Source organism: Gymnodraco acuticeps, unplaced genomic scaffold, assembly GCF_902827175.1.
Source record: "Gymnodraco acuticeps unplaced genomic scaffold, fGymAcu1.1, whole genome shotgun sequence".
In the NCBI taxonomy this organism is placed as follows: Eukaryota; Metazoa; Chordata; class Actinopteri; order Perciformes; family Bathydraconidae; genus Gymnodraco; species Gymnodraco acuticeps.
The window spans coordinates 990,668-1,006,358 of record NW_022992079.1 but is presented as its reverse complement, the minus strand read 5'-3'; the positions used below and the strand labels follow the sequence as shown (position 1 = coordinate 1,006,358).

Here is a 15,691-nt window from a genome sequence, read left to right as displayed (position 1 = left end):
AGTTTCCTTCAGGATATTGGATTTATTTCATAACCAAATGTATTCAGATATCACTAAACATCAACTTCATCTTTCTTTATAAAACAAAACATGGCCAGCTCTCCCTCAGGTTTCAAGGTTTGCAGATAAGAAATGCTTAAGCAACCTGGTGTTTTAATATTTATTTATATATATATATATATATAACTTTTTTCTGTCTTTTTTAATCTATTTGTTTTATTTTATTTATTATTATCTTCTGGTTCGTTTTTTGCTTTTTTAACCTTCTACTAAATCATGTAAGCATAGTTTTCTCGCCTTATCTTGTTTTTTTTCCTTTTTTTCCCTTTCGTTCTAAGCAAATAAATAAAAAATAGAGATCAATATTTCCTGTGATTAAAACAACAAAGATGAAGATGATCTCTGACCCCCCCCTCCTCTCCTGCAGGTTCCCAGCAGGCTAAAGGAGGCGCTGAAGACGGCGAAGGAGAGTCTGGAGAGGAGGCTGCAGGAGGAGCAGAGAGTGGTTCGTCTCTCATTCATTTGTTTATTTATTTCCCCTCTGCTCCCTTTATACGGCTATGCAGCTTCACTGGAGACATTTTGGAGGTCGTGTCCTTCATGTCTCTATATTTTAAATAAATCGGTGATGAGGTGGGAACGATGCCTGAGGGCTCATGTGACATTAAAGACTTTGGAAAAACATTGCAATATCATTTCCCACAACCTTTTCATGTTGCAAAAACAAAAACTCTACTGACACTAATGAGGATTATTTCAAGACGAACTTCCTGTTATAGCTAGTGGAACATTTTCTATGTAAAAAATACAAAGTGACTTCATGCAGCCATTTCATATTTTCTAAAGTCAAATTGCATTCGGACACATAAGGATTGTTACCCCTGCTCCTAAAAATAAACTGATATCATTTCTCAGAACTTGTCCATGCATACAAGTATACAAGGTTTCCTTCAGAATATTTAATTCCAAAAATAATGTGTACTATATTGACATAGTGACCATCTTTATGTTCCTTTTATAAAACAAAATATGGCCAGTCCTTCCTAAACGATTGTTTGTCCTCACCACGGGTGTCCAAACTACGGCCCAAGGGCCAAATGCAGCCTGTTGTCTATTTCTAATTGGCCCTCAGCAAATTCAAAAAGTAATCTTTTCTTATATTGTACTCCTTAAATACATTTCTAAACATATATTACACAGTAGTGTTCATGTGTTAATTAGCCCACTTAATAAGAGAACAAATCTTAGCTTAGCTGCCTACACTTTTAAATTTAAAAATGTTTTTTATTTAACCAGATAAAAGCATTGAGATAAAATCTCATGTGCAATGCTGACCTGGCCAAGAAGGCAGCAACGTTACACATTTGTACACATAACACAGACATGTAAAATACAAAGAACACAACTAGGTAAACAAAAGACGAAAAGCAGTCGCTACATTGTGCACATTTGGGACAGTAAGGTACACTACTCATTATAATGAATAAGTGAAACCCTACGGAGAGCTGTGATGTAGGCTGTTTGTATTCATCAAAGCAGATTTAAGTATCAAGCATAATGTACCAACGTTTGATTGATTTTGCTAACTCATAACTTCACTTATGAGTTAATACACCTCAGCTCTAGTGAGGGGCCCAGGCCTTTGTATGCTTTTCTGTATGTGGCCCTCAATAATGTTGTCATATTTGTATTTGAAGTGCCACCAACACAGAAGGCTGACCCGAGCGAAGTCTCACCACGGCTCAGAGGAGGAGAAGAAGAGGAGGAAGATTCTGGCGAGGAAGGTAGGCAACAAAATGTAGCACCAACTGCACAACAGAATACCATCTGACCATCCACACAAACAATACAACAGCTACAAATAATCTTTACAGTGACTCTGGTGCTAAGAACCATGGGATATGTTGTTTTCTTTTTTCAGAAACCTACAGGAACCTGTTTCAACTTTAGACATTACAAATTTATATTTTATGTTTGAGTTTAGTGGTTGTACTTTGGGGAAGTGGAAATGGTGCTTGTTAGTGATGTTTCATGCAAAGTGAAATGTAATGTTTTTTTTTTTCTTATTTGCAGAAGTCACGACAGTCGGCTTTTGAAAATGAAGAAGACGTCTCTGTCAGAAACAACAATAACTCTGGTAGATCACTGCTGTTAATGAACTCAACAAATACTCAATTTATGTTTTATGTTTTTAAGGTGCTTGGATGTCCTTTAGTGGACACAAATGTTCGCACGACGTCATACTAAATAAGCCAACAACTTGATTCAAAATATTGATTTTAAAATGCTTTTATTAATTAAAAAATTAATAGGGGGGGGGGTGCTAGTGACTTACCGCAGAGGTTGACATTAAGGGTAAAATGGACTTGTATTATCACTGGCTCCACCATTGTAACCACTGGCCCGGAGCATTCGTCCAAAAAAAATCGACTAATAATGAACAAAATGAACACATTTGTTAATAGTAATTTATGCACTAACTACATTACTACTTGTACTCATACTTGCCAACCCTCCTGATTTTCGCGGGAGACTTCCGATTTCATTGCCCTCTCCCGGTTTCCTCCCGGGGTCATATTTCTCCCGCATTTCTCCCGATTTCTGACACAATCAGATTTACTCAGGACTGTTTCCACTCGGACTTTAATACAGCTACACCATTGTTTGGTTTCCATGGTAGCGCGTCTCTTTAGTCACAGAAAACAGAACAAGAAGCGACAACTCTACCCTCTGCTCACTCCTTTCCTGTTTTTGAAATGCTCCCGATTTCTGAGGTCTCAAGGTTGGCAAGTATGCTTGTACTACAACATTTGAATAATCAGTTCTTCCTAATTTTCCTCAATTGTTCATATTTGTTTTATTAAAATAATGATATTGTGGTCATTGTTAAAAAATGTCTGCTATTATTATGAGTATTATTATTTGTATAGGCCTAATGCACTTTCTGCCTTCCTGTCATTAGGAGTTAGAAATGTAATGGCTATGTATTAGATTAGATCCTTCATTATCTTAAACTGCTGGGACATTTCGCCAATACCTTTTTATATTGTCTACTCTTCACTTACTTGTCAGCATAGGTCGGCATTGATGTACAGAGCCGACAGAAGACCTTGTTTATATTGGCATCATATTGTGAGGTGCAGCCAGTGACGCGTCCTAAAACCAGGAAGTAAGCTGCTGGTTCCCTCCACAAAAAGCAATGGGATTTCTCCACAGGGTTTTGGAAAATAGCTGGAAATAAGGTCTGTGGAAAACAAACCTGTTTGATAAATGCACGTTTTGTTCAGCCGGATAATCTCCACATGTCTACCCTACTTTTATAATTTTCGAATCATAAATCTAAACGATAGATTATAAAAGCGTCACTGCAGCCAACTCCATCGATCAAGCTGGCTGAAACTTTCTCTCCCTCTTCTTCTCATACTCCCTGTCACTCTCCTTTAATTCCTCCGGTGACTTTCTTTTATTTGAAGATAGTTTTTTGCCCGGCGCTTGGCCGGTTACCGCTGGTATTAAAAACATTTTGGCGAATGGTTAGGTGGCGCGATTGTCTGTAGTGAAGGAGCACGCTCCCGCTCACAGGAGCCTGCTCGCGCTGCGCTCCGCAGCAAACAGCTGTTTGCTTTTCACCCAACAACGACAACCGACTCACGGAACGCTATGTTGTAGCGTTGATAAACGAAACAATTGATCTAAATTGCTAGTCAAAATACCAATACCACAGGACCATTTTTTTTAAAGCAATATTTTTAGTGGCCCGAGCGGGCAAGTGGAAAGTACGTTATGCTGGCCCGGGGTGTCTAAATAGTGCTTCCGGGCCAGCGGGCCATTTAATGTCGAGCCCTGCCGGTTACCGGCCGGCCGACATCGTCCGACCGGCCCACTTCAGTACCGGCCCACCGGGATTCGTCCCGATGGCCAGTCCGCCCCTGTCCAGCACTCTCTTTCCTTCCCTTGCACTGTTTTTCTTTTCTTGACTGGGGACAGTTAAGAATCCAAAGTTTCATGCTCTCCACAAATATAAACAAAAGTATTCCACAGTGTTTTCTGACAGATGAAACTAATGTTTGTTGTCCACAGCTGACGTTAAATTGTCTGCACTCCTTTCTGCGGATTGATATGACTGCACATAGTCTCTTTATCCTCCTAAGCACGTTCTGTTCTCCTTAGCAGCGCCTGTTGTAAAAAAATAACAGACCTCTTGAATGTCTGAATTGACCAATCAGATTAGAATATTGACCTAAGCCTTGTAATAATTGGTGTTTACCGTCTGCACAAACCTCGTCATGGATTGAAATGTGGATAGTTATCCATTGTCTGTCTCTTGATCTGTCACGTTAAAGCTTTATCTGTAGATTGAAGGGATCCTTTGTAGTTTTTCTATAAACAAAGTTACATTCAGTGTCGACACACTGTGACCTTAATATCATTTATCTGTGCACGCAATTTCTTTTTTTTTTATTCAGATTTTTGCTAAATATAATAATTTGTTTTTTTTAATTCTTTCTCTCTTTAGGTTCTGGAGCCAGTTCACCTCCCACATGCCCCTCCTCGCCCACCCCCCCACCCACCACAGGTAGGCCTGCCTGTCTGTCTGTCTGTCTGTCTGTCTGTCTGTCTCTCTCTCTGTCTCTCTGTCTCTCTGTCTGTCTAAGTATGAAACAGACTCCAGCGCCCCCTTGTGGTGAGGACCTGCTGTGATGTGTCAGCATGTTACTCAGAATAATAACGTTTTCCTATTAACCCAGAAATTCCTCCCATTCCTTTTCATGAGAGATGTGCATATGTAAATATGAAGACTTAAAGTTGTGTCTGTCTGTCTGTCTGTCTGTCTGTCTGTCTGTCTGTCTGTCTGTCTGTCTGTCTGTCTGTCTGTCTGTCTGTCTGTCTGTCTGTCTGTCTGTCTGTCTGTCTGTCTGTCTGTCTGTCTGTCTGTCTGTCTCTTCACCTCTTCTCTCATGATAATCACAGGTATTCTTTTCTTCTATAGTAGGTTGTATTATACACTTTGTGTCTTTAACTAGCCTCACTCAGGGTAGGAAACACTAATGTTTACATGTATACGTTAAAGTGTGAGTCTGGTGATTAGGGATGTAAGAAAAATATTGACATATGATTGTTTGTCAATAACAATGCATGACTTTTAAATTCATTGTTTGTAAAGGTCAATGTCAGAAAGTGGCTCAGATTGCCCAAAGAGCTACGATGCAGCCTATGGCCATCTTTGAAATTGGCCTTCATTTAGCCGTCAAGTACACATCAGTAACGTTTGTGACTGCATCTTTCACAGTTGCCAGTCTGTGCACAAGCTGACCAGGTTAAACCAAAGTTAGAAATGCGTCCAGCAGTAGAGGTTTCCATCATTGCACCTATTATTACGGGACTTGTGATTTTTGCAAGATTTTACAATATTGCATATCCAGCCGCAGTGCAAAGCAACACGATTAGGAAAACATGGAGGAGAAGAGTGACACTATAAAGTCAAGATGAGGGAGAGCTCTTGTTACACGATTACAAGATTATTGCACTGCAGTTTATTTTGACACTGTCAGCTTTTTGAAGGGAAAGATGATACAAACAATGTTTATTGTTATGCTGCTTGATTTTCAAATATTACGCCAGCATTAATATAAACTGTTAACCCTAAAACAAGAAACTACATTTTTGTTCTAAGGTACCTTACACCTCATACATTCATTCATTTTTTGTTTTACTGGTTTGAACCTTAAGTGATGCAAAAAATAATCAAATGTGATGAAGTATAGTATTATAAAACACTTTGAAATGTAATTTGTAGACCATTACAATATTGTGATATAAAAGTACATTCACTTAGATTTTGAAATACTTCCACCCATACCAACGCCGACAGAATATCACCAGACTCAACATTTACATTTCCACAACAATGACATTAATACGTCATCAGTCTCCTACCCTGATGTTAGTGTCTCCTTTCCTTATTTCCTCTCCTCGTTGTCCTGGTGATTTTGTGTAAATGCTGATTGGTTCACTGAACAGATAATTGTCATCTCCCTCTCTTCTTCCCGTGCTGTCTCCACCGTAGAGCATGCTCCATTCTGACCGTGTCGTTGGGTAAAGTAAAGATTTAAAATGTCGCTGCTGATGATGAAGGTCACTGGTGTTTGTTTTTTAAAGCCGTCGTACACCCTGGCTTCCCAGCAAGCCCACAGAGGTCTGCCTCATAATTGTGATCTCAAGTTAAAGAAACTCAAGAGTAGAATAGACTTCAATCTAATTTTAAAGTCGGACAGAGTGGGATCACGAGTGTGGATCTAATGCAGTGAGCAGCAGGTTGAGATCAGAGACTTATAAAGTAAAGCTGAAATCCAGGATTTGTTTGGTCTGGGGAAGTGTTAAAACTTCTTAAAGGTCCCATGTCATGCTTTTCTGGTTATTACCCGTCCCCTTGTGTTATGAAGGTGTTTCTGCATGTAAACGGTCTGCAGAGTCACAAACCCTCAAAGTGCACCCTGTAGCGAGTAACACTCTAACACAGAGAAGACCTGTCTATGCTGCCCCAGAACTCCTTGTTTTTATTTTTCCATTTGTTTCTTCCGGGAACCGCATGACGTCATGCGGTTCCCGGAACCAAAATGGACCAATCCGCGGAGCTCCTCACACACCAGGATCCCTTGGCGTCACTATCAAAAATATTTCCCATTGACTTGCATAGAGCTCCCTGAACGCTGGTAATAGACGAGTTGGGATGGCGGAGAAATGCTCTCCGCAGACCCAGACCCATTCTCACAGCGTTATAAACCTTTTTCTTACTCAATATCAAGCCACACTTATTGTTTCTACTTCGGCTGTGAGTGTTTGTGTGCTCAGGATGAGTTTCGCTTGTTCTCGCTGTATCGCCGACCAGGAAACCACACCAGTAAGCCAGCTCACTGAGCAGCGAGCCTCGTAAAGTCCCGACCAATCAGAGCACACTGGGCTCACAGGGAGAGGGGGGGGGGAGCAGGAGCTCCAACAAGGCGTTTAGGAGAGTGAATACACATACTTTACAGAGATGCTGTATGAGAAACCAATGTGAGTTTGGAACATTGAACAATGTAAATCTATTCTAGTAGACCTCAACAATGGAATTATGATCAGTGGAAATGGCCATGACATGTGACCTTTAAAACCTGATACTGGGTTTTGTGGCAGATACTAATATTGATAAATCAGATATCATTATTTAAATTGATATAATTCTTATTATTTTTTAAATAAAAGCATTATGTTTGCGTATAATCTTAAGCTTTGGTTTCTAAAGAATCTGATTGTTATTTAAATAATCCATGTGATTTAATGGGCTTAGTTAGATTGGGACCACAGTGAAAATAATGTTTTTGGAAGGCTTAATGTCAAAAAATGAATACTGAAGCAGATTAGTTTGATAACAAATCTATCAATCTCCTGACTTTACAACACTGTGAAGTTATTGAAATGTTTACGTGAGTCAAACAATCTAAGTTAGCAACCACTAATTCTACAAATACATTAATACTAATAACATAAGTCTAATCTTTATGTACGATTATGCTCAAGTACTGGGCTCTGGTTTCAGACAGAGGGTGAAAAGAGGTGCTGCAGCACAGGCAGTATGAAATAGATAGAGCTTTCTGAACATTAGAGCATGGAGACATGTCACAGTAGAGACTCTAAACACTAATATGATCCTGAAATGAGCTGAATCTGGCCCCTTCTAGGAATCAGCCAGTAGAAAGGGACCTGATGAGATGAAGTAAAGCATTAATAAAGCATTGCTTGTCTAGAACAGGGTGTACGCACATCTTTATAAAAACTTCACAATCTGCAATGATCTCCAAAGCTCACACAGTCACCCACTGGTTCAGAAGTTCTCATTGGAGATTGTGATGTGTCAGTTACAGCATGTCCGCCCGTCTGTCTCTGTTTCTGTTGTTCTGTTTGCTCGTGTGTCTGTTGGGGACGGGGAGTCACGGTGAATACGGGTCAGAAACATTTGTTTTTGGTCAAAAATGTATTTAAGTTACGATAACTTCTTTGTGCTGCTATTAGCTTTTTCATTTGTTGTGCCCATGCTGCAGGTTGCCTCCCAGTCGTATGGAGCTGCTCTGCAGTTGACCCTTCAGTGAATCTTTTATAAGGATTTTCATTTGTGTTGATTAATATTCAGATAATACTTTGACTATTTTGCATTGTATATATTTTTTACACTGGTAGTTTTTTTCAATGTTTAGGCACATCAATTACAATGTGAATATTTAACATCCATCTTGAACATTTTGAAGATCTGAGCCCGTATTTATCAAGCCTCTGACTATAGGAAATCAATCCTGAAGAGTGAAACAAAATCTCAGTGACACGCTTTAATCCTTCTTTTAGGACTACAAGTAAAAGCATATTAGCAACTTCTTAGGCAAAGAACAAGACTGCCAAGTCTGCCGATATTTAAGAGAGTTCCTAACCCAGGAGTCGCCAGAAGAAGGCTTTCAGACGATTCAGTTTGGTTAATACGTTGGTATTAATATGCGTGACCGACATTGGGCAGTGTAATAACAAAGAACATGCAGTAATAAACTTTGGTAACTCTTACATTGCCAAATGTCATACAAAGTATTTTTTATTGATTTATACTTACTCTATGTTGACAAGGTATTTAGTTCTAACAGGAATTGGACATAACATTTAATGTTCTCCATCATTATCACTGTATGTGAAATACTGCAAGATATACACTAAACATGTCCCACAGCTCAGAGTCAAACTTCCTGTATGTATTTATTTTGGGTATGGGACTGTGTTACAGCTTACTATGTAAATGGTTGTGGCAAAGCTATGCATCTATTTTCACATTATAATATTGCATATGCATTCTTGGGTATTGGTCAATTTGCCCAAACACAAAAACCCTCACACAAAGATTGTTGCACGACTTTGAAGAGACGCTTGATAAATACGGGACTACTTAACTTGCAGACATTTAAAACATAATGCAGATAATTTAAAATGTTTGAATACATTTTCAAACCTCCATGGTGGCGTGTACTGAGGACACCGCCTGTATTAGTCTATTGAAACTCTGCCAGCATGTGAACTCAGAGCTGAGGCCAGATTTCATATTAAATCAGATGAATTATGAAATGTTGACACATCTGATCACAGAGGTCTCACTGCAAGTGTAACTGAAGAATCGTCTGAATATTACGTGGGGGAAAACAACACTAAAGGTCACTGTTGCTGCTATATTTAATGAAAGTCAGCTTGGAGATAATCCGCCCCTGCAGGCATTAGTGGGTCTACAATATTTGACCTATTTGTTATGTTTTCGCTCTTCACCACAGCCAAACAACGTATATTCCACTAAAAATATGATCTTACAGCATGTTATTGTCTCCTGCAGTGGCGAGTTTCTCCAGGTGTGGTTAGCATCTGTCTGACTGACAGATGTCCTTTCATTACGCCACAGATAATTCACTGTTTAGTCAAACAGGAAGGTGGGGTCTGTGGACTTAAGACGCAGCTTCAGGCTCTGCTTCACCTCTACATGCTGGAGCGCTTTTTTGATTTGCTTTTTTCTTCCCTGTAATCCCTGGGTTCTGTATAAAAAGGCACACGTGTAGGAGGATGTACCAAATGTATGTTCAATTTACCATCAGTGCACTGTGTTAATCAAAGCAAGAAAAAGACTGAAAACACAGGGGCAGTACCTACTTTAGGACAACAAGGATGTAAAGCCACAACTAGTTTAGAAAACAACTCCCAGAAGGCATTTATGAAAGAATCATCCAATAAGAAGGCCTCAGACGGTTGCCGTGACGGTGAGGTGAAGTTGAGCCTTGTTGGATGAATTCAAGTTTAGCTTTGATCTGAATATTCCAAAAACTATGATTTAATTTAGTCTCCATAGAGAGGCATCCCTCCCCTTTCTGGCGTTCCTTCATGGGATATTATTTTTAAGAACATATGTGCGGTAGTTATGGCAACTCGTCAAAGAACAATCATTTTTAGATTGCGTTTGAATTGTGGCATGAAAACATATGTTTGTCAATTCAAAGATCATTTTGCAAGTCAAGTACGTCTCTGTTTGTTGTAGTATAATGTACTCACTGACACTAGCCAGCTAGATAACTTAGCTTTGTTCCAGAAGTTAATCCAAGTTCAAAACACTCAGACGTCGTAGCTTCAGAGCTGGAGAGCTAATGAAGTGTAACTGTTTACCAATGAACTGGGACATATTAGGGTCCCATAGTGGTCCACTGGGAACTTGAACATAACTTAGAGTATTAGTTCAGGAACCACAGGGCCAGGGATTTTCTTGAACAATATTTGTGTGCAACTGACCAGCATCTGTTTGTAGAGTCAAAACATGTTGGATGACCTGAACTGAAGGTTGGGTTTAAACTGATGGTGGATTGAATTCAGCCTGGAATCTGCAGACGCTGGTTACACAAAGTTACTCAAATAACAATTACCACTTTGTATTTGGTCTTTATAAAGGGTTCATTGGTTCTATTTAATGATCAATACACATTTGACTAATGCTTCATAAATTGGTTAGAAGCCATAAAATATAACCGATGTTTTCAAACTCTGAAACGCGCGTGTGACTTTCTGAGGATATCTCCAGAGCTAGCCTGAGAATCAGAATCAGAGTAATACAGTGATACTTGTCTGTAAAATCACGAGTATATTGCAAAAATAATTTGGAAATGGCTAATTCAGAATACTTTTGTTGCAAGTTTGCCCAAATGTAAACCGATATCAGCTAATGTTAGGGTTTTGAGGTTTTAAAATACCTATTTTTTTCATCACCGATCAGACGGAGCACCTTACGCTGGTTGAAAACCACTGCCTGTAATGTTGAAGCCTACCATTTCTTTAGCCAACCACAGATTAGATGCTAACGTTATTTTATCACAAACCATGAACTGAGATAAAATAGCAAATAAGAAGTCAGGTCATTATTTCATAGACTTGTATACATTCAGACTTCTTTATGCAACCTTTGGAGTCACCCCTTGCTGGACATGATAGAGAATGCAGGTTAAAGCCACTTTCACATTGGTTTATCTTAATTTAGTCTTGGAATCTGAAAAGTAAAGCCAGACCAGTTTAAACCAGTTTATTTGATCTCTGTGTAACCAGCCTCTGGGGAAACTAAATTTCAGAAGCTAATCGTTTTGTTTTCTCACGCTCTCTCCCTTCGTTCTCTCCTTTATCCAGGAGCCCTGCCTGCTCCTCCCCCGCCTCCTCCTCCTCCTCCCCCTCCTGCACTGGACTCTCCCTCCTCTCGTCCTCCTCCTCTCTCCTCTGATGGAGCGGGAGGAGGTCGCACCGCCTTGCTGAGCTCCATCCAGGACTTCAGTAAGGGAAAACTGAAGAAGTCCGAGACCATCGACCACAGCAAACCCATTACCTGACCCCCCCCCGCCTCCACCTCCTGTCCTCCACCAGGAGACCCCCGTCACCACGACGCCGCCGACCCCCTGGTTCTGCACTGTGGTCCATGTGGTTCATTTTTGTTTTTATCGCTACTCGTGCTTTTTCAGCTTTTACATTTTAAAATTTGTGGTGGGAGAGAGTAGAGGGGAAGTCTGTCCTTTCAGGAACTGCACAATCATCTGAAGGTTTGTCCACTTTGACTGCATTCTCATGAGGAGACACCGGGCTCCAGATAAAAACGCTGGTAAACTGGGTGTAGTTGGGTCTTTGCTGCTGCTTCTTTTCTGCTTGTAAAAGTGGTGGGATTTGAACATTTTGGAACCACTAAGGATGCTTCATCCCGCTGATCATGACGTGTGTTTCATGGGGTCGAAACTCTAAATCAGTGCTCTGATACGGCGGCGCTGCACTGCTTCTGTATCTGGTCCAAACACAAGAAAGTTGGTCCAAACCTTTCCTCGTTTGCAGTCATCTCAAAATATCCAAATTCGAGTAGACTGTCTCACTGCAGGAAGTCCGTATGGCTGCACAGCTAAATGTAATTCCTGTCTTTAAATATTTTTTATTTTCCTAAAATAAATGGGGGAAAAAAACCTTTTAGTGCAAAAATATTCAACTTCTCTATTTTAGATTTTTCTAAAAATGCATGTTGATAAGGGAGGTCGCTGGATTTGAAGTGAGAAAAAAATATTTACATAAAAGATGATTTTCATCAGAAGCAAGTGGGAAATGAAAGCCCAGATGTATACAACTCAAGTACAGACAGAAATGACTTGATACAAGGATGTTTGTCTGAAAGTCAAGCTGGGATCACACCTGGTTTTGTTTGATCTGAATGAGAGTGAGAGATTTGTTTGACTTTGTTGCTTTTTGAGATTCTTACAGTGAGAGCATCTTTGTTAAAACCATGACATGGATGCTCTGCAGTGTTTGTACTTCTAAAGAAACCCCACATCATTCTGTTCAGCTCTAAGAAAGAGATCGCCATCATACTGTAACATCTGCCACACGTCACGAAGAGATGTCTGGCCGATAACGTGGCAGAGTATAAAGGTAGTGTGTGCCACTACTATTGCTTGTGCAGCTGCTCCCTCCATTGGAAATAATGGCTTTGCTCTACACAATGTCAAACATGCACTTTTTGGTGTGAAAGACAGAGATACAGGTCAGACATCTGCTCTGTCAGAGGAACATGGATCCACAGCTGTGATTGTTTTTAGGGTCTGAAATTAATCTTAAATACTTTTTCTTCACCCAGATCACTAACAATGTGTCATATTTTTATATTATTTTGCCTCTTTGCATGACAATAAATTCCTACTATTTCACATTTCTGACCCATACTGCTGCTTGTCCGTTAACTTGACGTCACTGTTGACCTTATCCCAAATGATCCATCATTCTGTAGATTTCCTTCCTTCATGCTTGAGTAATCAATCCAAAATCAAATTGCAGAGACTAGCTACTGAGAGAAAATCCACCGTAGTCAATATTTACTGACGTTTAGTTTGACTTTATCACTTCATAGCCATGTGGTGTTACAAAGTTGTAATAAAAAGAATAACCCAACTTCAAATTGGGATTCAAGCAGCATCTTTGCTCATCCTGCAGAATTTGGATTTGAATTTCATATTATTAACTAATGCAACACATTTTGAAATAAGTAATCAAGCTATGGGTCAAAATTGGGTTTGGAAAATGTTGATTTAGGAAAAGCCTGATTGGTTTATCAGTATCGATTTATTTGATTATTATCTATTGATGCATCACCAAGGAAAGATGTAACAGCTATAGGTGGATGTTACTTATTTCTTTATAGAAATAACCTGAAGGAAGGAGATCGGTCCTTGTTTTCGTTTGATTTGATCATTTGACCTTCACTGTCGGTGCAAATTGTTTTTGTTAATCATCTCTGCTGACAGCATTGTAACCTTTTACCTTCATTTGACTTTCATTGAGGCTTAATTTCCGACCCTTAAAGTGCTGATTCCTGGTATTCTAAGTCTTTTATTGCATCTGTTTATATTCTGTTGTATTTTATTATGTGTTGTCACGGAGCTGAGATTATTTTATCGTCACATATGGATCCTTGTGCCTATGGAAATATGAATGTTTTCTTTTAAGATATAAGTGATAATATCCTATATACCAGATGATCTGTTTGTACAAAGTTCTGTCTTCAGGTTAGGCGATGTTCATTCAGATGGACGTTGAATTTGCATCAGTATGTTTGTCTGCAGCACTTTATCTACGAGGGGTGAGAGACAAGAGGTGTATTCTTTTTATTCTTTGAAACAATTAAAAGCCCCAGAGCGGTCCTGGATTACAAGTCAAATGGTATGAAAACCACTCTTCAATCTCCAGTAGGTAAATGTATCAACTGTATTGCCTTGTTATCGCCTTCAAAATCAACAATATCTCCTCAGCATTACATGCATCTGCAAAATAACCCTCCTCATCATCTATATTTACATTTAAATACAAAATCTAGCAAGCCTGTTGTCATGAAAACTATTTGAATAAAAAGTGTTTCAGTAAAATTGAGAGTAAATTGCGATTTTTGCAAATACTTGTGATGAACTGTGTTGTTTTTAACACAACTAAAAAATCGTTTTAATAAACAAAGATTAAAGTTTTTATTTAGTACTTTTTTTAAATTAGATTGTGTGCTGAAGCTCAATTTCAATGTTGGAGCAACATGTCCCTCTTATAAACCTGTGCTTGATTTAGATCAGAATGTTTTTCTTCTGAATTAACTCAGAGATTATGGAGTGCCATAAAAAAGAATAAAACTGTAATGAATCCTTAAATATAAAACTAAAATGACTTCTCAGCATTTTAAATGAATTTTCTTCTGTATTTATATATTTTAAAAAATAAAAGATTTATATCAAATGTATTACTTTTAAAGAAATAATAATAAAGAAATAAATGTGAATATTAATGAAAATTATTATAATTGTAGTTATTTGTCTTTTTCCACGTTCACTCCTCTGACTCCATAAAGTTGCAGAGAAAGAGCTCAACACTTGTTCACATGTCATTGCAAGCACACGTGTTAATACAATTAATTATGCTCCCGTTCTGTCGGTATCCAGTTAGACAGCATGCACATAACACACCTCTAACGAATGTTATTAATTACAGTGGTGTGTGATAACGCTGCGAAGACCCTGCTGAGGAAAGGTGTGACACATTGACATTGTAATTTGGATTTTAGCCACTCAAAAGCTGTATTTACAGTGCAGGATCGTTACCTCGATTATAAATCTATATTTTATGTGCACTATCACTGAGTCTACAATCAAAAGCTTTGTGTTTTTTAAAGTCAGGAACAAAGGAATCAATGAAAGGACTCAAACTCGTGTTTGTCTTTAACCCATATCCCCCTTTTTGTATGCAAGGAAAGGAGGACACCATAATGAAAGTGATACAGTAGAACAGCATGCCGTTAAGGCCTGAGTTTGAGCTCAGTCTTAAAGTCAACAGATATTGTTTTAAACTGTATTAAAGTAAACAGGTATTATCTTGAACTGTATTGAAGTAAATGTGAAGGTAAACTTCTGTTGTTGCAATGTTGAGGTAGAATGAAGGAGTCTGGAACCGTTGTTAGCCAAAAGCACTGAAGAGTTTTATTGGAGAAAGTACAGACAATAACGGCCGGGGAGATCACTTAGTTGCACACCGTCCCGTGTTTCACCAGCGATCTCTGAACCAAAAGACACAAAACATCTAACCAACACGAGGAGAGGCGGGCTTCCAGAAAGCCCGTGTATAATCAATAGCCGATGCAAGACAATGATCTGCTTGTCTCAAAGAGATGCTGCCAGGTCAACCCTCGGACATAGGAGAAGCGTTTGACCTGTGACCTCAACCTACAGAGGGGTCTTTGAGTGACTACAAGCAGATGTTTGCAGTATCACAGATTCTATAAAACAATAAGAAACTCTATAAACAGATCAGATGAAAATATTCTCTTACAGATTCACTCTTTTTATCAATCTATTGATAACCAATTAACATTAGTCTAAGAATATTTCAGTCAATACTTAAAATCAATAGGCGTCCTCAGAGTTGGGTGGGCTCAGATACATTCATTACATTAAAAATAGAACAAGATTGAAAAACACTTCAATCACCATGATTGAACACAGTCAATCATAATAAAAATCATCTCTCTTCAGTGCTTGGCATTTTTGTCAAAAGGTACAATAATAAACACATGGGATACAAAATATTATAGCAAAATATA

General features: G+C 38.9%; 1 protein-coding gene across 1 annotated transcript in view; it reads left to right on the top strand.

Annotated features, from left to right (window-relative positions):
• Positions 1–14,076, top strand: part of pxk (PX domain containing serine/threonine kinase) — a 29,338-nt gene extending 15,262 nt beyond the window's left edge. The window contains 5 exon segments of the mRNA XM_034202347.1: positions 428–505; positions 1,698–1,784; positions 2,074–2,137; positions 4,517–4,576; positions 11,221–14,076. Of these exon segments, the coding sequence (XP_034058238.1) occupies positions 428–505; positions 1,698–1,784; positions 2,074–2,137; positions 4,517–4,576; positions 11,221–11,417 (486 nt within the window). The 3' untranslated portion in view covers positions 11,418–14,076.
• The last annotated feature ends 1,615 nt before the right edge of the window (positions 14,077–15,691 follow it).